The sequence below is a fragment of the Orycteropus afer genome, unplaced genomic scaffold (genome assembly GCF_000298275.1).
Source record: "Orycteropus afer afer isolate SDZICR_OR568_19922 unplaced genomic scaffold, OryAfe1.0 scaffold00042, whole genome shotgun sequence".
In the NCBI taxonomy this organism is placed as follows: Eukaryota; Metazoa; Chordata; class Mammalia; order Tubulidentata; family Orycteropodidae; genus Orycteropus; species Orycteropus afer.
This window is the reverse complement of record NW_006921629.1, coordinates 13,883,163-13,906,373: the sequence shown is the minus strand read 5'-3', so window position 1 is coordinate 13,906,373 and position 23,211 is coordinate 13,883,163. Positions and strand designations below refer to the sequence as shown.

At 41.9% G+C, this 23,211-nt stretch overlaps 1 protein-coding gene across 1 annotated transcript; it reads right to left on the bottom strand.

Annotated features, from left to right (window-relative positions):
* Window positions 1–891: 891 nt before the first annotated feature.
* On the bottom strand, window positions 892–20,639 carry TEKT1 (tektin 1). The gene is made up of 7 exons (XM_007937499.2): window positions 20,450–20,639; window positions 17,924–18,089; window positions 14,554–14,682; window positions 13,876–14,019; window positions 9,016–9,238; window positions 1,997–2,193; window positions 892–1,099 (listed from the first exon to the last, which is right to left on the bottom strand). The coding sequence occupies exons 1-7, from the start codon at window positions 20,637–20,639 to the stop codon at window positions 892–894; spliced, it is 1,257 nt and encodes a 418-aa protein (XP_007935690.1).
* Between the last annotated feature and the right edge of the window lie 2,572 nt (window positions 20,640–23,211).

Below are 23,211 nucleotides of genomic sequence, written 5' to 3'. Positions count from 1 at the left end.
CCAAACTCCTTACCGCATGGTGGCACTAAAGGACGTGCTCTGCTGCTAGCTGGAAAACCCTGTCTCAGGAGCCCAGGCACCTTTGCCTTCCCCTTTCCCAAGCTGGCCAGTCTGAAGCTATAGTTACTGGGATCTGAATAGAGGTGCACATAAGCCACCTCTCCAGCCCGGCCCAGCCATATCAGTATTGACTGTTCTAGCCTTTCTAGAATGTCACTCATAATTCCTTCTGCCAGAGCTACCCACCCCACAGCTGACACTAAAGCCCACTGACTGATGCCCTGCCAAGCCCTCCTCCAAACTGAAAACCAGAGATGTCCCTTCAGCAACCTCACAAGCCCAGACAATAGCCACCTGGCTCACCTTGTCCTTGACCCCTACCACTAGAATGAATGGTTAAGAACTGGACAGCGCCTTGCCTAATCTAGCCTTCTTCATTTCATACAGGAGAAAGTAAGACCACAAAGACGCCTACAGGTGTCTGGGAAGTCTTGAGGGGACTCCTGATCCAGGGCTGCTTGTCTTCTGTGTTTTTATGACTCGAATGCATTGACTTCTAGGGAAAAGGAATTTTGAGAAGCAAGAGGAATGTTTTCATTCCATCTTATGAATGAGGTGGTCGTGATCTGCATAGGGGATCTGCCTAACTACTGAACTGAAACAAATCTCAACTAAAATGTCTCGACCTCCTCCCCCAAAGGCCCACATCCTGTTAAACAACTACCACACCACTAGCAACAGCAGAATAGAACCTTGTGTCCAAATCTTGGCCCCAGAGCAGACTCAGAATCACAGTCCAAGAGTCTGTGGCAGGCTGACTACAGGCTGAAAAGAGAGTCTATGCCACTGTTCAATGATGTGGTTTAATGAGAATGTGAACTCTCCTTACCATCAGCAGACTGCGTCTGGATGGAAGCCCCCAGCCCAGCCCCCCTGATCTTCCCCATCCCTCAGGGGGATGGACCTCCTCATCTGTATGCACAGCACCTCATCGATGTAGATGGTGTTCTCCTTGACCTGGATCTCCTCCTGCAGGGCAAGCTGTCTGCGATTCAGCCCTTTCAGCTCCACCTGAGCTTGGGCTACTGTTTCCTTTAATCTAGGGGAAGGGGAAGAACATTAGGGAACAATTTAGCTCTCTGCTTCTCTTTTTCAGGGGGGAAAAAATATATATATATGTATTCTGTGCAGAACCCAAGTAATATGTCCTGTCCTTCTCTTCTTCTTTACACAGGATTTCATGGCCACAAGCCAGATTCATGAGACAGACAAGCCCCATGAATGGCTAACATTTAAAAACTGCAGGTTTTACCTAAAGATCTGGAGTTTGGGCTTCTTTCGAAAAATTAAAACACTGGGACCAAATTCCTGCATGGGAACAACTGGCTGGAGTTAGTAGAGATAGATAGCCCTTTAGAAAGGACTCAGACACTATATATGCCAAGTGTACTCCCACCCAGCAGGCTTCATTTCACTACTCTCACTGCCTGCCCGTTTACAATCTGCATTTAAATCAAACCCCAGTGACCCTCTGGTGGCTGGCCTACCGTTATGGATTGAATTGTGATTCTAAGAAAGATACATCGAAGTCCTAACCCCTGGTGCCTGTGAACATGGCCTTGTTTGGAAACAGGGTCTTTGCAGATGTTATTAGTTAATATGAAGTCACACTAGAGTAGGATGGGTCCTAAGCCAAGCTGAGTGGTATCCTTATTAAAGAGAAGCAGAGACACAGACAGAGGAAGGTCAGCCCTGTGATGTTTCCAGAAGCTGAGGAATGCCTGGGCTACCAGAAGCTGAGAGAGAGACAAGAAAGGATCTTCCTCCAGAGAATTCAGAGGGAACACGGCCCAACCCACACACTGATCTGGACTCTGAGCCTCCAGAACTGTGAGGCAGTACAGTCCTGCTGTTTTCAGGTACCCACTTGGTGGTACTTCAGTACTGAAGCCCTAGGAGACGAATTTTCAGACATACACTAACGTAGACAGAATACCTTGCAACGTTGCGGCTGATCTCCTCAACCTCCTTGATCAGCCTGTACTGTGCAGTATCTCGACACAGTTCCACATTAGGCCGGTGTGTCCTGGTCTCTAGGCGGGTATGTGCCACCTTGGCAGGCCCTTCCTGATCAAGGATGGCTTTTTCAAGAGCTGTAATGTTTTTCTCCTGGGAAGCCACCTCTTCCATGACCTTATAAAAAGGATTAGAGGCCAGGTTGTGGTCTCAAAGGCATCTCAACAGTCTCAACATCTTCCCCTTCCCCTAGATTAAAGGAAACAATCTTAGGAGGTTGGCATGTCTGTTGTGATCAGGTAGGTTAGGAAGAGGCAACCTCAGATTTCTACCTAAGCAGGACCGCAAAACGAGTCTGGTCTCTTCCCCAAAGCAGTGACTGCTGATGGGCAACCAACCTGAGAACCTCAGAGATATAATGGAGGTGACCCATCATTGTTACCTTATCTCCACACCAAGAGTGTGAATTTCCTCAAGACTACCCTCAGGAGGGAGCCTCACTGCCTGAGAAGGCTGTCGTTTTTCCTTGGTAGAAAATACCTTTGTATCTTGAGCAGAGAGCTGTTTCCTTCCTCATTAACCCTACTCACTAATAGTGGTGCTTGAATCTACCCAGAGGACCCTCAGAAGAAAGGCCCGGTGATCTATGCGATCTATTTCCCAAAATTAGTTATGGAAAACCCTATGGAGAAGGAAACTTTCTTTGTTGGTTACCTGGGATGGGAGGGAAGGGGAGGGAAAATTTCTAAATAGGTTTAAAATAGATATATATATCTCCCAAAGATTATTAGTGGTTACCAGGGCTGGAAGGCAGCGGGAAAGGGGACGCTTTTGTTTCGGGGGCACTGAGTTTAGGCTAATAGGTGGTGTAATATTTTGGAAAAGGATAGCAATAATGGTGGTACAACATGAAGAATGTCATCAATGTCCCTGAGCTGTAAATGTGGAAGTGTTTTGTTGGCGAATGTCTTATTGTGTATGTTTTCACCACAATGAAAATTAAAAAGAAAAAAGAAGAAGAAGAAGAAGAAAGAAAAGCCTACGGAGCACAGCTGGCTCTGACACACGCGTCACCATGAGTTGGAATCAAGGCAGTGGGCCACTGCCCGGCTTGGTTATAGCACAAATTCTGACCGCGACAAGCCTGCAGAAAGAGGCAGTGCAGCTCAGTCTGAGTTTTGTTGGTATTTTTTGAGGGTGGCTTTTGTGCACAAAAAAGATTATTTAGAAGTTACTTTGTTTTTTAGATTGATATTTAACTAGTTCTAAAATTTAGATTTTCCTTCTCCTTTTTTTTTCAACTTTGCATCACAGAAATTTTCAGACATACACTAATGTAGACAGAATAACAAACCTTCCCATACCCATCATCAGTTTAATTTAAGCAATGGTTAATAGATAGCCAATACTGTTACATCTGTACCCCTTCTCCACACTCCTGCCCATCAACTGAGTTGTTCTAAAGCAAATCCCATATATCATATCATTTCAGTCTTAAATATGTAAATAGTATTTCTAAGATATAATGGTTTTCCTTGTTCTTTTAACATAACCACAATACTTTCATCACACCAAAAATAAAAGAATGATTCCTTAATATCATCTAATATCTAGTATTCAAATTTTCCCATCTTTTCAGGCAATTGGTCTGTTCAAATTAGACTTAAACAAGGCCCACACAATGCATTTGGTTTTCTTAAGCTTTTCTTAAATTCAGTTTACAGATACTATTCTGTTTGGTAAGCCCACATAAAACTTAGTTAGAATCCTTAAGGTAACATTCACACATTTTCAACATACAACGTTTCTTTTTTAAGTACTTGAATTGCCTTAACAAAGAAGACAGCCTGGAGTTCTTAAATAGATCTCATCAAAAACGAATCTTAAGTTTTTGTAAATGTTCTAAAACTGTCTTCAAATTTAACAAAATTTCAACTTAAAATCATAAGGCTAAACTAATTATTCAATTACATACTTTAAGCTATACTTAAAAAAATAGGCCCAAATTTCTTACGTTGTAATTAAAATATCCAAAATATCACATAAAAATTATATAAAATTCAAGTCTCAATATCCAAAAGTAAAGTTTTATTGGAACATAGTCATGCTTATTCGTTTACGTAGTATCCACGTCTGCTACAACGGCATAGTGGAGTAATTGCAACAGAGATTGTATGTGACATTCTCATTGCTTCTCATCGCAGCTCAGAGCACTACAAACCTTAGTGACACAGTTATAATTTGACAACTTTTGTGTATGTGTCTCACCATACCCACCAAACCAAAAAAAACAAACTCACTGCTGTCGAGTCGATTTGACCCATAGCGACCTCTTCTTGGGTTTCCGAGGCAGTATCTCTATGGAAGTAGATTGCCCAACCTTCCTTCCAAGGACTGGCTGGTGGTTCAAATCCACCAGCCTTCTGGTTAGCAGTCAAATGCCTTAGGCACTATGCCACCAGAGCTCCCCTTACCATACAGCAACATTTTATTTACTACCATTACATACCCCTCATGTTTAAGCAAGAAAAGTAGTTTGTTACACTTTTCAGGCACAAAAGAGTGTAGATTATATTGTTATTGAATTAGATGGCAAAGCAAAATGTTTATTTATGCAATGACACTAAACCACACCAGACCAAGCTCACTGCCATTGCGTTGATACCAACTCACAGTGACCCCCTTTGGGTTTCTGAAGCAGTAAATCTTTATGGAAGTAGATTGCTCAGTCTTCCTTCCGTGGAATGGCTGGTGAGTTTGAACCACCAACCTTCTGGTTAGCAGTCAAATGCCTTAGGCACTATGCCACCAGAGTTCCTTACAATGACTAGTGAAAAAAAAATAAAAAACCAACCGACTGCCATGACTCACAGTGACACTACAGGACAGAATAGAACTGCCCCAAGGGGTTTTCTTAGGCTGTAATCTTTATGGGAGCAGAGTGCCAGGTCTTTCCTCCTACAGAGCCGCTGGTATGAACTAACCAGGGCTTCTTATACATAAGAATCACCTGGGGCTGTTGTTCAAATGTAGATTATGATTCATATATCTGGGGTAGAAACCAAATTCTCAGCAGGGGGTGGAACAAGAATGAACCAGTTTGAAACCCTGCTCTGTACCACTCACTAACCGTTCTGCTAGCAGTTGAGTGCTTAACGACTGCACCACTAGGGCTCCTTAAGAAATGAACTATCAAGCCCCAAAAAGACACAGAAAAAAACCAACTGCCCTTGAGTCGATTCCAACTCATAGCAACCCTCATTGGATTTCTGAGGTGGTAAATCTTTATGGAAGTAGATTGCCCAGTCTTCCTTCCTGAGAGTGGCTGGTGGCTTTGCACCACCAACCTTCTAGTTAGCAGTCAAAATGCCTGAGGCTCTCTACCACCAGAGTGCCTTAAAAGATACACAGGAATCTTAAATGAACATTGCTAAGTAAAAGAAGCCTGTCGATAAAAACTACATATAGTATGGTTCCAATGATAGGACATTCTGGAAAAGGCAAAACTATAGAGACAGTAGGTGCCAGGGGTTCAGAGAGGAGAGAGGGATGAATAGGTAGAGCACAGGGTAATTTTAGGGCAGTGGAACTATTCTGTATGGTACTATAATGGTGGACACATGACATTATACTGTGTCACACAGAGTGAACTCTAACATAACTATGGATTTTACTTAATAACAGTGTATCAACATTGCTTCATCAATTAACAAATGTGCCACACAAATGCAAGATGTTAACAATAATGGAAAAGGGGAGAGGAAGGGAAACAGAGTATATGAGAACCAGTGTATATGAGAACTCTCTGTACTTTCTGCCCAATTTCTTTGTACATCTAAAACAGCCCTAAAAAAATAAAGTCCATGGGGGTGGGGGGAGGCAAATGATTGTGTGGTATTCCTTGGCTCCTGATGAGTTAACAGTTGTGATACTGCTCAGGTGTAATTTATTGGAGGTATCAGTGCTGAGTTTGAAGAGACTAATAATTAGCCTCTATGAATGGTCCACGTGGGACATTTACAGTGAGAATATTTGCAAAAAGTTGAAGGGAAAAAAAAGCTACAGTAATTCAGTCCTGAATCCCTGAATTGGTATCTGCTGAGAAAATGTCACAGCTGACAGTGGTAACAACATGGATGGAGCAGAAAAAGGCTTGTTGTTGTTATGTACCATCGGGTCGAACTCGACTCATAGCAAGCCCTCCTTGGGTTTCCAAGGCAGTATCACTACGTAAGTAGATTGCCCAACCTTCCTTCCGAGGAGTGGCTGGTGGGTTTGAACTGCCAGCCTTCTGGTTAGCAGTCAAGTGCCTTAGGCACTATGCTACCAGAGCTCCCTAAAAAAAGGCTTAGTTGAACAAATTTATAGTTTGTGAAAATGTAAATAATTTAAAGCCTGTGGTTACACATTGTAGCATTCATCAGCAGATATTGTACAGAATAGATTTGGATCTTTCATATGTTATAGGAACTCTGGTGGCATAGTGGTTAAGGCATTTGGCTGCTAACAAAAGTCAGCAGTTCGAACCTACCAGATGCTCTGTGCGAGAAAGATGAGGCTGCCTGCTTCTGTAAAGATTTACAGCCTAGAAAACCCTACAGGACAATTCTACTATGTCCTAAAGGATCGCTTTGAACCAGAATCGACTGGATGGCAGTGGGTTTGGTTTTGCGTTTCATATGTTACCGAGCCAGTAGAGTAAACCAGAGAGTTAATTTCATTCACTCTCATGGACTTGAATTTTTGTCAGAAATAGAAGCTGAATAGCTGACTTGCCCTATCACACAGCAATTCAATGGCTTAACAGTAGTAAAGTATTCTGATTTTTTTTTTTTTTTTAGGCCAGGGCCAAGGCTGAAAGTTTTCTGAACATGAACTAGTTTCAAACACTGAGTGTTTTTGAGAATTAGTCTTTTCTGTAGTCTTGCTAATGTTTCATAACAAATTCAACCTAAAATTACAAGGGAAAATAGCACTTCTATGCAAATTTACACTGCAGTAAAGTCATTTCAACAACTGTCACTGTTTGAATCACAAGTAACGTCAAACTACTTTGTATACTTCCCATGCTGTCAAAAGTTAAAACAAGAAGCAAGGTTTAAAGATTATTTCAGGCCAACAGCTTCAGGGGTTCATCCAGCCTCCAAAGCTCCAGAAAGTCTGGAGTCTGCGACAATTTAAAAACTTGTTCTGCAATTTTTTCCCCCTTTTGATCAGGATTCTTCTGTAGAATCCTTGGCCAAAATGCACCATAATGGTGGGGGCACCATCCAGTTCTTCTGGACTCGTGGCAAAGGAGGCAGTTGTTCATGAAGGCAACTAGCCATCAATTCCATTTCTTCCTCTTATTCCTAACTCACCTTCCTCTATTGCTCCCAGTGAACAGAGGCCAATTGTACCTTGAATGGTCACTGGCAAGTTTTTAAAACCCCAGGCACTATGCAACAACTAGGAGGTAATCTTTAAACCTTAAACCCAAAAGGCCCTGAAGTCTTCTTAAAACTAGGTAATAGTTTAGCTTAACTAGTAAAGGATGTCTGCCTTGAGCATTGTGCTTTTTTAAGATCTATCTACATGGGATTAAACTGACAAAAGCAACTTGAAAGATTAGATAGGAACCTTAAGCTGTGAGTTTACGTTGATGAGGGAGGAACAGCTCAGAAAAGGAGAGTGAGGATGGCTGCACAACTTGAAGAATGTATCAGTGCCACTAAACAGGGTCACCATGCAGTGGATCGCCTTAAGGGCAAAGGAGTGTTACTGGTTTCTTCTCAGCTTGTTGAGTCTCTTTGGGACCAGTGAGGCTTCTGGGCAGATGATAACCACGTGGACACTTTTTTCATAGTTGTCATGTGTTATGGATTAAATTGTGCCCCCAATAATATATGTTATCAATCTTAACTCCTCTAGGTGTGGTTATAATCCCATTTAGGGATAGGTCTTTTTGTTAACATGAGGCAGTATTATTGTAGGGTTCCTTTTGAGTCAGGCTCCTTTGAGATATAAAAGAGTGAATCAAGCAGAGATGAGGAAAGGTAGATGCCACGCCCCACGAACATCACCATGATGGCCAAGGAATAAAACCTGAAGAGAGACAAGGACCTTTCCCTGGAGCCAGCACCCTGAATGCAGACTTCTAGACTCCTGAATTGTGAGAAAATGAATGTGGTTGCTAACGCCATCCACTTGTGCTATTTCTGTTATAGCAGCACCAAAAAACTAAGACATTAGTGTACTCCAAAGAGAGAGAGAAACTCTCACAATCACTTAAATTACACATTACCTATTTTCTCTATTCACATAGGAATGTCATCCCCATCCAAGTCTGTCTCTTGATTGGACCGTTACATTTTTTTTGGCTCTTAAGAGATGTAAATGACTGCTCTGGTAGATTCAAGGCTTTTGAACTTGATGAAATCTGTATTTTTTTCATATACTTTCTGTCTCCTAGATCACAATCATTTCAGATTAAATTTTGGTTATCTCTCATGGCTCCATCTGACTTGTGGTCATAAGGTAAGAGGAGGGCCAGACCTTCCATGGCCTAGATCCCTCCCCTCTAGTAGTGATGGTTTGTTCTAAATTTTCTTCCCACTAAAATCTTTTTCACACATACTGCTACTACTAAGCTATTGTTTGCTGATACAGTTGATTTTGTGAAGGACTTTACTCATGGAACTTCAGAGTCATAAAGAATGCCTGAGATCATTAGTCCATCCCCATATTTCACATCAGGAGGAACTGAAAGAAGCCCAGGGTGGGGAGAAGGCCTGCCTAAGGTCATACAGCCAGGCATGAAGCGTGGCCAGACCCTGAGCTTGCTGTCTCTTAACTCAGTGCTGTTCTCTGCACCTCTGTTCACAGCAACAATGAGGGACAAAGGGGCAGGGGTCAAGCCTTGGTACAAAAGAGCCTCCTCTCAGGAGGCTGGGGCCCTAGTCCTCAACTTTCCACAAAAGCCCAAAGACTGCTCTTCCTTATTCCCTCCAGGGTGCTCACCTTGGCCAGATGAACAGCCAGCTTGTCCCTGGCATCCTTGGTCTCCTTCAGCCCATTCTTGAATGCCGTGTCCACCACATCACATTGTCTACGCAGGTCATTGGCCGTCTGGGACAGAACTCGGTCCACCAGGGCCTTCAACAAAAGGGAGTTGTTTCGCTGCTTGTCAGCCTTCTCCACGTTGGTGTTGGAGAAGTCCAACCAGTCTTCCAGACTCACAGAGCTGAAACAGAACCCAAGCATCATTCACAGCATGTAGAGGGTGGGAAGGGGACAGTGTGTGTGTGTGTCGGGGAGACAAACTCCTAGAAATCCACTGGAATCTAAGCCAACATGCACTATCAGAAGCACCTAGAACATTCCCATCTCTAGGCAGTGTGAACAGTTGTCCATCAATGGCAACAGCTGTCATTTTTGGAGGCACTTACCAACTCTATACCAGGCACTAGGCTGGCACCTTACAGACATTATCTCATTTAATCCTCACAGTGGCCTAGTGAGCTAACTTTCCTTACCCTCAGTTTTATAGATGAGGCTCAGAAAGGTGAAGTAGCCTGGTCAATACCACACAGCTCAGGACAATATGAGCATCAAAAGAAATAATAATAGTATTTATTATTCAACACCCAGAATAAAATAGGAAACCACAAGTTCATGCTGATATAAATAAACAAATAAATTGCTAGTTTGATGAGGAATGCGATAGTTACATAAAATATTTAATCATTACAAAGGGAGGAAAAACCATTTTACAGTGGAGAAACCTGGCAGACACCACCTTAATCAAGTGATCAAAGTCATGGACCACCTGATCGGATGCAATGAGGAAAACTAAGAATCACTTCCGGAATATTCCTGCCAGAGATGCATAAACCAATTCAACATGACTGTAACACCAAGAGTGGATAGCAAACAAAAAGAAAAGAACAGACAATTGCATATATGACTATTCATGCAAAAACTCTACATAACGTATTAGCAAACCATGACCAAATAGGGTTTGACTAGTAAGCAGAAGGCTGGCAGTTCAAACCCACCAGCCATTCCTCAGAAGGAAGATTGGGCAATCTACTTCCATAGAGATACCGCCTTGGAAACCTAAGGAGGGGTCTCTATGAGTTGGAAAAATGACTCAACGGCAGTGACTTTGGTTTTTTTGTTTTTGGTTAGAAATGCTAAAATAGCCCAACGCTATTTATTACTCGTTCATGTACTGAAAAAGGTCTGCTAAGGAGAAAATCATGATTATAACAATAGGTGCTGAAAAGATACTAGATAAAATTCAGCAAACATGGATTCAGTAATAGTATTGTATCTATGTTAACTTTATTGATTTTGAATTATGGTGATGTCTTGGAACAAAGGTTGGGCAATCTACTTCTGTAGTGATACCACCTTGGAAACCCAAGGAGGGGTCGCTATGAGTCTGGTCCGACTCACAGCACATAACAACAATAAACAACATTAAGGTGATATAAGAGAACTTCCTTGTTCTTAAGAAATACACAATGAGCAATTTAGAGGGAACAATATGAGAGCAATATTGACAAGACATTTAACTATAATTACAGCCATGTGACAAAGTGATAATTATGTTAAGCAGTGATTAGAATCTCAAAGCAAACAGGGTGAAGTTTTTGTTAGAATTACATTCAATGAAAGGGGTCAAAAAGCAAGTTATTTAATAACAGAATGTACCAGCCAGAGAAAGAAAAGTCACTAAGTTGAGAGAATCTAGTAATGCCAACACATACAATTATACATGAAATGCTAGGACAAAATGCAGTGAGAGAAACTGGGAAGGTTCCACTCTGAAACAGCATGAAAACTCAACATATTGATGACTTGCCACATGATGCTGAAGAGGTTTTATGTAATAAAATGAAAAAAAGCAGCTTCTGACTGCACATTGATACATCAAGAGATTTCAACAATAAATCTCATGCTTTTTTAAGATTTGTAAATCATGGTAAAATTCAAGTGAATTTTTTTCTGCTGCAAAGACTTGCTCAAAAAATAGGCAAAAGCAGGGTTTCATTCTATTGTGCACGGGGTCTCCATGAGTCAGAAGACAACCTGATGGTAGCCAGCAACAACAAAACCTAGAAAAGAGATCAAGACACGAGCCAGGACAAGAACAGACACATGCACACCCATGTTCATCGCAGCACTATTCACAGTAGCCAAAAGATGCAAACAACCCAGGTGCCCACCAACAGAAGAATGGATGACCAAACTGTGGTACATACACACAATGGAATACCATGCAACCCTAAAGAATAACATAGAGTCTGCAAAACACCGCAAAACGTGGATGAACTTGGCAGACATTACGCTGAATGAAATAAGTCAATCACAGAAGGATAAATATTGTATTAGTCCATTATTGTAAAAAGTCAAAGGTTTATATATGGAAGGAAATTTTCTTTGTTGGTTACCGGGGGTGGGAGGGGAGGGGAGTGAACACTGCTAGATAGGCAGAGACAAGTATTGATTTGGGTGAAGGGAATGGCAACATACCAAATGCAAGTGATCAACACTGTGGCACTAAGGAAGAGGAAGGCATAGAGAGGTGCATGGGAGGTACAGACAACAAAGATGAACCCTTTAGCACATACAATACTGCATTGTCAGTGATGGCAAACATTGATATACCAATGTATAGATGGGTGGACATGCTGAAGGATCAGGTATGTCTATGCAGGGGGAAGTGTGTGCCCATGACCATGTATAGGGTTGGCAGACAATGTTTCTACAAGTGTATTTGTACGTTCGGTAAGAATGTCCAGGTATATAGTAGAGCTGGCACAGGACAAGGTTGCAGTCACTTATGGGCCACAGCCAACTACCCGGAGGGAGCGAGCAGTTGGACCTGTGGGCTTGGGACCATGGTCACAGGGTACATCAAGCTCAATTGGCATAACACACTACACAAAAACATTGTTCCACATCCTACTTTGGCAAGTAGTGACTAGGATCTTAAAAGCTTCCAAGCAGCCATCTACATGCAAACATGAGTCTCTGCTTGTCCAGAGCAAAGAAGACTGAAGAAAACCAAAGACACATGGAAACAATTAGTCCAAGGGACTGGTATACCATGAGATCCTCAGCCTATATGACTATGAGACCAGAAGAACTAGATGGTGCATGGCTATCACTGTCAACCACTCAGAGGGGGATCTATGTAGGAGATTCCAGATATAGTGGGAGAACAATATGGAATAAAACTCAAAATCATGGAAAAAAAAGTGGGGGGGACCAGGTTTGCTGGTCTGATAGAGCCTAATAGAATCATTGAGACTGTGGCCCCCAGCTGCCCTTCAGGTCTAGAATTGAACCCCCTCCTGTGGCTTCCAACCAAACAAAAGACAGACATATGAGCTGAATATTTACAACATTTACAAGTTTACCAAGGTAGCACTCCTTGGTGAGATCAATCATGGGAGAATAGAAGGGCTGTATATGCACAGGGAAACAGCTGAGGGGCAGGAGTGCACGGGAGAGAAGGACACAAGGAAGAGGTAACTATGAGGAGGAAGTGGGAAGAGAACTGCTGCACTGTGGGAAATTACAGTCAATGTCATGAGACAAAGTATATGTGAACTGCTGTATGGCAAATGAATTTGCTCTGTAAACTTTCACCCAAATTGCAATAAATTTTTTTTAAAAAAAAAGAGAGACAGATAAAGAAACCAATACAAGCTGTACACTAATTTTGTAACTTGTAGGTATATATCTGAGCCTGAAAATATCTCTCCACAAGAAAATGTATTTTTAAATCCTTCTACAGAAGTATGTCTTAGACTGTGTATAAGTTATCCATTGCTATATTAAACTGCTCCTAAAATGGAGCAGTTTAAAACAACAAACATGTATTATCTCATAGTGTCTGTGGATCAGAAATCAGGCAGCAGGTCACCTAAGTGGTTCTGGCTCAGGGTCTCTCATGAGGTAGTCATCAAGCTGTCAGTTACCTGGAGCTGCAGTCATTTAGACTTAACGGATACTCTTCCAAGCTGCCATGTCTTGAGACAGCTCTCTGGGACCAAGGCCTGCCACAGTCGCATGAGTGAGCTTGGAAGTGGATTCTCCTTCCTCTAGCCTTCAGATGAGAACACAGCCCCAGCACACAGCTTGACTACAACTTCATGATTCTTTGAGTCAGAGATACCCAGCTAAGGCAGTCCCCAGATCTCTGACCCACAGAAACTGTCAGATAAGAAATGTTTGTTCTTTAAAGCTGATAAATTTTAGGGTAATTTTTCATGCAGCTGTAGATAATACAGTAATTTATTGACTATATATTTATTATTTTTACACTTTTCTATATGTATGTTTTACTTCAAAAAAAAAAGAAAAATCAGAATGAGTTAGTTAATACAATGTTAATTAAAATATAATGTTAATTGAAAAACAAGTTAGATGCTACAGAAAAAGGTATATAGTCCCATTTTTATAAATAAAACAAAATGTGTGTGTGTAAGTGTATATATATATATATATATATACTTGAATAAACATACAGAAAATATTGGTAGTCTCAGAAGGTAGAAAACCAGAAAGGGAGAGTTAGGGAAAATTATTAACTTGCTCTTTGTATATTTTTTTAGATTATTTCATATTTTAAAGATTTTATATTGAAATGTTTTAAAGGAAACCTGGAGGACCCGGGAAGTTCTGGGCCCTGACTCACAGTAGTCCCCAGTCAGCACCTGCATTTGCCCCTGAGCCTGGCTCTTCCTGGTTCTCAGCCTGCTGTGAAGATGAATGCACTAGGTCCTGCCTCTCTGAGAAGTGCTGGGTCATTACCAGGAGAGAGAAAGACAGCAAGGCCATACAAGCAAGCAGGGACTCACTCACTTTGGTTCAACCCTCACAACATTCTCAGAGTATCTGATGTTTGGCGAGTTGTTGTTGAGTGAGAAGCAGATATCGTCGATGGTAAGGGCCACAAACTTGTCCTTCAAATCCTTCTCAAGATTGTACTTGGTAGAACGGTTCAGCCTGAAGGGAAAAAGCAAGCTGTTTCTCTCTTTAGAATACCTAGGTAGCACCTATAAGTTCTTAGGACACCTTAGAAAAGGCATCTAAAGCTAGAGCTAGTATAGGATGGTGGCATTTCCTTCTCCACCTTCTCATCACCCCAACACATACATATACCATTAGATGCTTGGTCACAAATTAATGTAATCAAACCATGACTTCAAGATTCTCCCCTTCAACTGTGACTTTTTCTTACGCCACCACTATAGCATGTTGTATAGAAGGGATCAGCCCTGGCAGGAAACAGCCCCAATGCTCTTCAGTTTATAATCAGGGGTGAATCTTACCCCATCACCACCCATGACCAGAAGATGCTGTGCATGAAGGGCTGGCCAACTGCCATCTGAGTGTTCCTGGGTGATCTGGGGGCACTGAAAGTGCTTGCGAGAGTACTGAAACCCACTCCTTCTGTGCTATGGGGCCCAGCCTTTGTGGGTATTGCCTTTTCTAGCAACTTCAAATGAATATCTGAAGGGCAGGCCTGGACCATCATACCTGATCTGCTCAGAAGTCTCCTCCAAGGTGCGGGTCAGCAGGGCTATAATCCCCTGAATGACCTCAACCTCCTTTATCAGCTCCTGTTCCACTTCATCATGTACCAAGTCAATCCCAATTCGGTTCTCCCTGACCAAGAGACAAGCAGCAGGTGTTCCAAAATGAGAAGGAGTGCAACTTGATTTTTGCTAACATCTGGACATTTGAAAATATCTGAACAACTGATTTGAGTTGGATAATGTGATGGGAGATGTATATTAGTTGGTGTCTATGTGACTTTCGGAGCTCTGGTGGTGTAGTGCCTGGGGCATCTGACTGCTAACCAGAAGGCTGGCGGTTCAAACCCACCAGCCGCTCCTTGGGTGGAAGACTGGGCAATCTACTTCCGTAGAGATACCGCCTTGGAAACCCAAGGAGGCATCGCTGAGTCAGATCCGACTTGACGACAGTGAATTGCATTCATTGCATTATGTGCCTTTAGAATATCCAAAACACAAAGGAGAAAAATCATTTTGGGACTGGTTTTTTGATCTGAAAAATGCTAAATGGACTTCTCCACCTCACTCAGATTTGACCATCAGTTCTGAAGCTTGTTCTTTCCTACCTAGTGATTGGGAACATTGTCTTTTTACCAGGGCTTTGAACTAGTTCTTCCTGGTTCAGTCATGGCTGACAAAACAAAACTGGAATGGACCCAAATTTATAAAATGTGAGTGGTATCAGAATGATAACTGGAGTAGGAAAAATTACAAGCTGATGTCCTGCTACAAATTCAATCTCCTTCTTAGAAAACAAGAGCACCATGCATGTAGCATAGCCACCAAATCTTTTGACCAGCAGAGATGGAAATAGTGGTGCCCCACATAAAGACAGTGGCCAACTGCACCACTTTGAACGTATGTAGCTCTCTTCAGTCCTGACAATAATCTCATCTCCTGCAGCAAATTCTTTCTGAGTCTCCCATTCCAGGACTTCAACCAGTAATCTTTCCTGTTCTAGTTATCATTCTGGTACACCCACATTTTAAAAATCCAGGTCTGTTCCTATTTAGCTGCATCAGCCATGACTGAACTGGCTGGAACTGGTTTGAAGCTCTGCTTTTTGTTTAGAATTTCCACAACATATGTTTCCTTCCTTCATCCTACTCCTGTTTTTTGACAAGGATTTAAATCTAGAAAGATATTTTATAATAACAACAATAGCAACAACTGCTACTAGTACTAACAATATTAATATTACCACTACCACTGAGTACTTACTAAGTGACAAGCGCTGTGCTAAGTACTTTATATACATATTCTCACATGCCTTTCAATTAAAAAACAAAAAAATGCTGTTGCTATTGAGTCAATTCTGACTCAGAGCATCCCTTCAGGACTTAGTAGGACTGCCTCATGAGGAACCTGAGTTTCAGAGAGGTTAAGAAACTTACCCACTGTCATAGAACTGAACATTACATATGCTTTTAACCACTAAACTGACACTGCTTCCTGATATTTTGTTCTTTTTCACACAGTATGATAGTGCTTGGGGGGAAAGCACTAGCTTTGTGGCCTTGGGCATGTTATATACATGTTATGTATGTGCCTTGGTTTCCTCTTCTATAAAATGGGAATAATTAATAGTACTTCAAAGAGTTGTGGCAAGAAATACATAAGACATAAAAGCACATAGCATAGTGCCTAGCACATAGTATATGCTCAATAAACTGAGCAATTCCACAACTACTGTTATTATGATTACCCTTGGGTTTGAGATTTGAGATGACTGGGTAACTGTTCACCTGCTATCTCTCACTGCGTCCTGACCTCTGTAGCTCTGGCTGCAGAGACTGCCGCCTGGTTGCTGCAGAGGGTCCTGCCTAAGTTCACTGAAGGGAACAGCACTTTTGAAGAGAGAACAGTGTGGACAAAGGTGTTGTGCATTTGGAAACTGCATGTAGCTTAGCACACCTAACGCAACATGATTGGGGATGAGATGTGGATCTCGAGAGGTCACTGGGAACTCAATCATGACCTAAGCTAAGAAGTTTGAATTTTATTTGAAGTGATTGGTATTGTAATTAGGTGATTTTAAACATGAGCGTGAGTTGGTAAAATCTGTATTTGGAAAAGTTCACTCGACAGCCAGTATGGGGATGTACTGGATTGGAGGTTCTCTGCTGACAGCAGGAAGCTCTGTTAGGTTTGCTAGGGCAAGGCTGCAATAGGGAACAGGTCTGGAAATCAGCATCATCCCAGAGGAAAGAGGAACATCCTACTCAAGAGGATTTTAGGAGGAAATAGTGATAATAAATAACTAGTGTTCTCTAAGGAGTTGTGGTGGTGGTGTGGTTAAGGCAATTGGCTGCTACCCAAAAAGTCAGTGGTTCGAAATCATCAACCACTCCATGGAAGAAAGATGAGGCAGTCTGCTTCCATAAAAACTTACAGCCTTGAAAACCCAATGGGGGTTTCTATGAGTCAGAATCAACTTGATGGCATTGAGTGTTCTCTAGTTTACAAAATGCTTTGTGTGGCTCTGTGTATTGGAGCAGACTTGTTATCCTCCAGTAGCTTTAGTATCTGATCTAACTTTTTCCTTGGCAATAAAACCCTTAATTTTTCATCTGGGCACTTGGCTGCTCCAAATAAAGAGTGTCATTTCCCAACTTCTATTGATGTGGCCAAGTAACTAAGTTCTGGTCAATGGGATGCAAGTACAAATGGTGGATGCAGAACCCTACTTTTTCCTACTGGCTGGAATGCAACCATAATGGCTGGAGTTCCAGCTGCCATCCTGAATCACAAGGTAACCTTGGGAACAAATACCACATGCAGTGAAACAAGATAGAAAAAGCCTGGACCCTTGAAAGTGTGGAGCAACATGCCAACTCTAACCCATCTCTAGACTGTGTAAATGTGTGTGTGAGAGAGAACAAAGCTTCTATATTATTTAAATGTAATGTTATTTGGGAGTTTCCTGATACAGCCAAAGTTAGTCCTAACTTACATAGTCCAGATATGTGATGGTTTTGAGCCTCCCAACAGCCTGGAGAGATAAAGAGGTCATATTCCCATAACCATTCCCATTGAGAGATAAGGAAAGTATGGTAAAAGTGCTCATTTTACTGCTCAGCATCAGAGGCATGCTGGGATAACCACAGGCTCTAAAAGAACACATGCCCAATTGCCTTATTCTAACCTGGGGCAATCTACTTCCGCGGTGATACTGCCTCGGAAACCCAAGAAGGGGTCGCTATGAGTCGGGTCCGACTCGACGGCACATAACAATAACAACAACAACCCTCCAACTAGCACAGACACATTTTACCACCCAGAAATTCATTTCTTGAAGCAGATGTACTCATTCAAGACACCTTCCCTCCTACCTGTACGTAAGGCACGTCTGAGTGATGTGCAAGGGTTCTTTTAAGCTCTCCAGGGCTCTTTCCAACCTTATCTTAAATATCAGTAGATCCTCAGTTTCATGCACAAGCTGCTCAAGTTTGTCATCTAACTCCTTCTTCCAGAACTTGACTTCCTCAAGTCTCTGTTCTGAAGCACAGGGAAGTTACACTAGGGTTAATCTACTCCCAACGCAGCCAACTTTTGAATTAAAAACTTGAGGGCTATTGAAAAACTACCTATGTTCTTACCTTCTTAGAGCTGTGCTAATTGGGGCTTTTTTTCATCTTTACAAATGTTTGTTAGCAAAAAGGAAAGAAGACATCTCCTCCTACTTTCAATATCAAATTTATCAAAAGGCCATTCTACACTCACTGACTAATTCCTCAGTGACCACTGTTTCCATATGAGTATCTAATTGGCCAATTTATTGGAATGGTCACCCTTTTCCCACTGCACTACAATATTGCTTGTCATAAATCAGATGAATGTGTATGTGTGGGTTAGTTTCTGGACTCTCTATTATGTTCCAGTGGTCAATCTGTCCATCCTAACCTCACTGTCTTAATTACCATAGTTTTATAATAGGTCTTGGAGTCTACATGGAAAGTTTTTTTCTTCTTCATAATAGCTGTGTCCATTCTTTCTTTCTTAATAGCTATGTTTATTCATGACTCTTGGCATTTCCCTATGAATTTTAGAAGGAGTTTATCAATTTCACCCCAAAAAAAAAAAAAAAAAAACTCTCTGAGATTTTCATTGGCATTAAATCTATAAATTAACTTGAGGAGACTTGACATTTTTAAAGTATGAAGTCTTCTAATCCATTAAGAGATATATCCCTGAATTTACTTTATTATTATTATTTACTTCTTTCAACAATGATTTGTGGTTTTCAGTGTAGAACTCTTGGACACTTTTTGTTAGATTTATTCCTAAGCATTTGATGTTTTTCAATGTCATTGTGAATAGTTAATTTTTTAATGATTCAGTGACTCAATGAAATTAAGGTACAGAACTTGAAAACTTGTCTCTCATGCTTCCTGATACATGATTATTGTGAAAAATGAATAGAGAATTTTCATTTTTATCATCTACTTATGAGCACAATTATTTAGAACAGGCTTGACTATAGATCGGTACCAAGGATAAGGATCAACTCATCAGGAAAAGCCTAACATCTAACATTGCTGGCGTGAACGAAGTTTTGGCTTATTGGAGATCAAACCCTAGCAGCCGTCAGATCTGATTTTATCCATAGATGTGTTTGTTTAGCCAGCCCAGTGTCATAAATACATTTAAATCAGTTGTCGATGCAGGTAGTCCCTGTCTATATTCCGTTTCCATTCCACGGAAGTCAGAACAGTTAGGCAAGGTTCGTGTCTAATCAGTTAGCCAAATGTTTGTCATAGTCTATAGTATACCTTTCTATGCATAAAAAACATCAAAAGAAAATTCTGGATACACTAAAACATTTTTAACATAATAATACAGTAATAACAATAATGTTTTGATTGGTGTTTCAAAGTAGCATGCATGTTATTATGAACCACTGCATGTACCTTGAAGTTTTAATACAATAAATAGGCTTTATAGGGCTTGGTTGGTAACCATGGGTTGTGCCTACATCAGACATTTATAGTCTGGGTACTGCCTGCAAAAAATAGGAGACTGCACATAAAATTCTAGCTTTCCAGATTTTCTTCAAAAAAATCAGAAGATCAAGCAACACTGAGTCCATATTTCTTCTTTGGAATAAATGGATTGCAATAGAGTATTAGTTGCCTCCTTAGCTGGAACATGAATTCTCCAAGTTCCCATAGTCCCCACTACTTCCTATTGTCTTCAATTCAACTCCCTATCTTACCCCAACTAGTCATTAGAAATGTTTGAGTTGTGACCTCTGGTTTCTCACTTTTTGGAATTTGGGAGGTTTTGTTTGTTTGTTTCAGTTTTGCTCATTTAAGGTCATCATCCTTAAATATTCCTTTTAAGTATGTAATTGTCAAGAGAAAATTAATCTTCCTTTAAAACTCAGCTCAAATGTTCTTCTCTAGGAAAATTTTCCCACTTCCCTAGTACCTGCTATACCCCTACTTTTGTACCTAGCTGGTTATATTCTCATTAGTTTTTGTTTTAATTTGTATTTGTGTTATTTAATTTGTATTAATATTAATCTTTCTCCTCCTCCCACCTCTAAAAAGCAGAAACCATAATCATTCCCATGATATCTGCAATACTCAGTCTACAGATGCTCTCACATGTTCAATAAACACATACCAAATTAATAAATGAATGAATGATGGATGGCTTAATGTCAGACTGGGTTACTACGCCTTTGTCCTAGGGCAATGAACTTAAACACAGTACCTGGAGAATACACGTTTTTTCCTAATATTCTAAGAATAATATACTGCCACTCCCGAATAGCAAATGTAAATAACAGTATAGCTAAACCTCAACAGTCTCATCCAAACATACTCACACATAGATCCAGCTCATTACCTTACCTATTTTCTTGTTCACATCACTTTGAGATTTTCTTGTGGTCTTTTCAATTTCATCCACAAGCCTCTGGCTTTCTGCCACTAGGCGTTCAGATCGGGACCTTTGGGCCTCTGCACTGTGGTACTGGTTCTTGTTAGCAATATGCCACTCTGAGGGCAGGAACTTGGGGGGAAGTTGTAGTAATTTGGCCATTTGAGGTTTTCAAAGTCCTAAACAAAGGCAGATTTGTTTTAGATTTACTGAAAAGCAACCTATCCTTTTTTAAATGTCAATTTTCATTCAAGTGTGAGATACATATCTCAATGTGAATAAATCACTATTTGTACACAAAATGAACACATTTGTGGATTCAGAACCCAGATCAAGAAACTGCATTTCTAGCACCCAGCAACCCTCATGCAATGTCATTTCCAATCTCTTCTTTTCATTACTGCCCCCAGAAGATAACCACTATCCTGACTTTGAATGCCATAGTCTGGCTGTTTTAAAAACTTAACATAAACAGAATCACACATATACTCTTTTGTATCCAACTTCTTTTACTCAACATTATGTTTGTTAGATTCATCAATATTGTTCATATAGTTCATATAGTTATAGCTTGTTTTTTCTCATTTCTGTGTAGTATTCCACTGTAAAATTTATGTCTTTTCTACTGTTTACAGTTATTTGGGAGCTCTGGTGAGTAGTAGGAGCTCTGGAGGCATAGTGCCTAAGGCATTTGACTGCTAACCAGAAGGCTGGTGGTTCAAACCCACCAGCCACTCCTGGGAAGGAAGATAAGGCAATCAACTTCTGTAGAGATATTGCCTCGGAAACACAAGGAGGGGTCATTATGAGTCTAACTGGACTCCACAGCAGTGAGTTTGGGTTGTGTGTGTGTGTGTGTGTGTGGTATAGTAGGTAAGGCATTTTTGGTCGCTAACCAGAAGGCTGGCTGGCAGTTCAAACCTACCAGGTGCTCTGCAGGAGGATAATGAGGCAATCTACTTCCATAAAGATTTACAGTCTTGGAAACCCAATGGGGGTCACTATGAGTCATAATTGATTGGATGGCAGTGAGTTTGGGTTTTTGGTATAGTTATTGGGTTGCTTTCAATTTGAGGTTATAATGAAAACGCTATGAATATTCTCTTTTAGTGAACACATGTATGCATTTTCATGACTTGGTAGAATTTCTGGATCACAGGGTTGTTGTGTTGTTACATGTCGTGGAGTCGGACCAACTCATAGTGACCCCTCCTTGGGTTCCCGAGGCAGTATCACTATGGAAGTAGGTTGCCCAGCCTTCCTTTCGAGGAGTGGCTGGTGGGTTTGAACCGCCAGCCTTCTAGTTAGCAGTCAAGTGCCTTAGGCACTGTGCTACCAGAGCTCCTCGGATCACAGGTTAGTGTTCAGTTTTAGTTGCTACTGCAACTAAACAGATGAGCCTAGGTATGTGTTCTAAAAAATGAACAAAGGTGACATCTGTCATCTGAAAACTCAGCATTGAGCCTATTCAACAGATTAAACCAAACTCACTGCCCTCATAGCGACCCTCATTGGGTTTCTGGGGCTGTAAATCTTTACGGAAGCAGGAACCACCAACTTTCCGGTTCGCAGTCCAATGCCTTAGGCACTACGCCACCAGAGCTCCTTATTTCGATAGATTAAGGAACATATTTCCCAGGACAAAAAAAAAAAAAAAGAGGGAGAGAGAACAGAAAGGGAACACAGGAGTAAGGCAGCAGGCAGAGGCCCGCGGCAACAAAAAGACTAAGATTTACCCACCTCATCTGCACACATAACAACAACAACTGGGCACAGCTCTGACTGACTGCGAAGACTGTCTTTCTCCCGCAGGGCTGAAATCTGCCGCTGCCACTCCCACCCCCACAGTCCCCAGCCCCACCCCACAATTTGAGCTCTTGCCCTTAGGGGCCTCTGGATCTCTGAAGCCCTTGAGATACTGACAATGGAACAAGGGCAGGCTGTTGACCGTGCTGAGCCCCCTCCCTCAGCCCATCTAGCCCTCTCAGACAACATGGGGCTCTCCCCCTTTCTCCTAAACAACCTTCCTATGGCCTCTCGCATGTGTCTGAGTGTAGAGGCCAAAACTCAAGACTCCTGGGTAAGTAAGCCTGAGCAGCTCCCAGAGAGGTGAGGATCTAATTTACATGTTAGGGCTGATCTCAACTGTCGGCTAAAAGTTAGTGGAGGGTGAGGGCTGGGGTTTACTTACCTCAGCACCGCAAAGAACTACTATCCAGGTTCGGGGTAGGACCCTCCTTACCCTCACTGGACTTTCAGGATCTCACAGAACGGAGTAGTAAACAGCGCAGTCTCCGTGGTAACCGATGACGCATCACCAGGGCAAAAGGGGCGGGATCCGCCGAGAAGCAGCCTCGCCGGAAGGCTCTGCGCAGTCGCGAATTCTGGGGCTGTCGGGCCAGAAAAGCCTTCTCAACCCACTGCGCAGACGCCGGACAACGAGCGGAGGGCTGTTGCCCAAACGCAGGACTCGGAGTCAGGAGCCCTACGTCTAGTCTTGGTCAGTCTCTGGCTGTCTGGCCTCGGGCCATGCTGCTCCCTTGGGTCTCGGACGCCCCAAGTGTAAAGTGGAGCTGAGTGATGCCTCTAAGCCCTCTCAGCTGCGGCCGGGACCAAGACCAGCAAGCGATAGACCTAGTTCTGCAAGTGGAGTTGTTGGAGCCAGGACCGAGGACCCGAATCCGGCGCGAGAGGAACTGAGCCTATACGATACTTGAGAAGGCTCTGAAACCCG

Excerpts from the sequence above, each read along its gene's own strand:
- TEKT1 (XM_007937499.2), bottom strand. The coding sequence starts at position 20,639 with ATGGCCAAATTACTACAACTTCCCCCCAAGTTCCTGCCCTCAGAGTGG. Across the intron at positions 14,683-17,923 it reads CAGACGTGCCTTACGTACAG|GGAGAACCGAATTGGGATTG; the intron begins GTAGGAGGGAAG and ends TCTCTTGGTCAG. Across the intron at positions 14,020-14,553 it reads GAGACTTCTGAGCAGATCAG|GCTGAACCGTTCTACCAAGT; the intron begins GTATGATGGTCC and ends TTTTCCCTTCAG.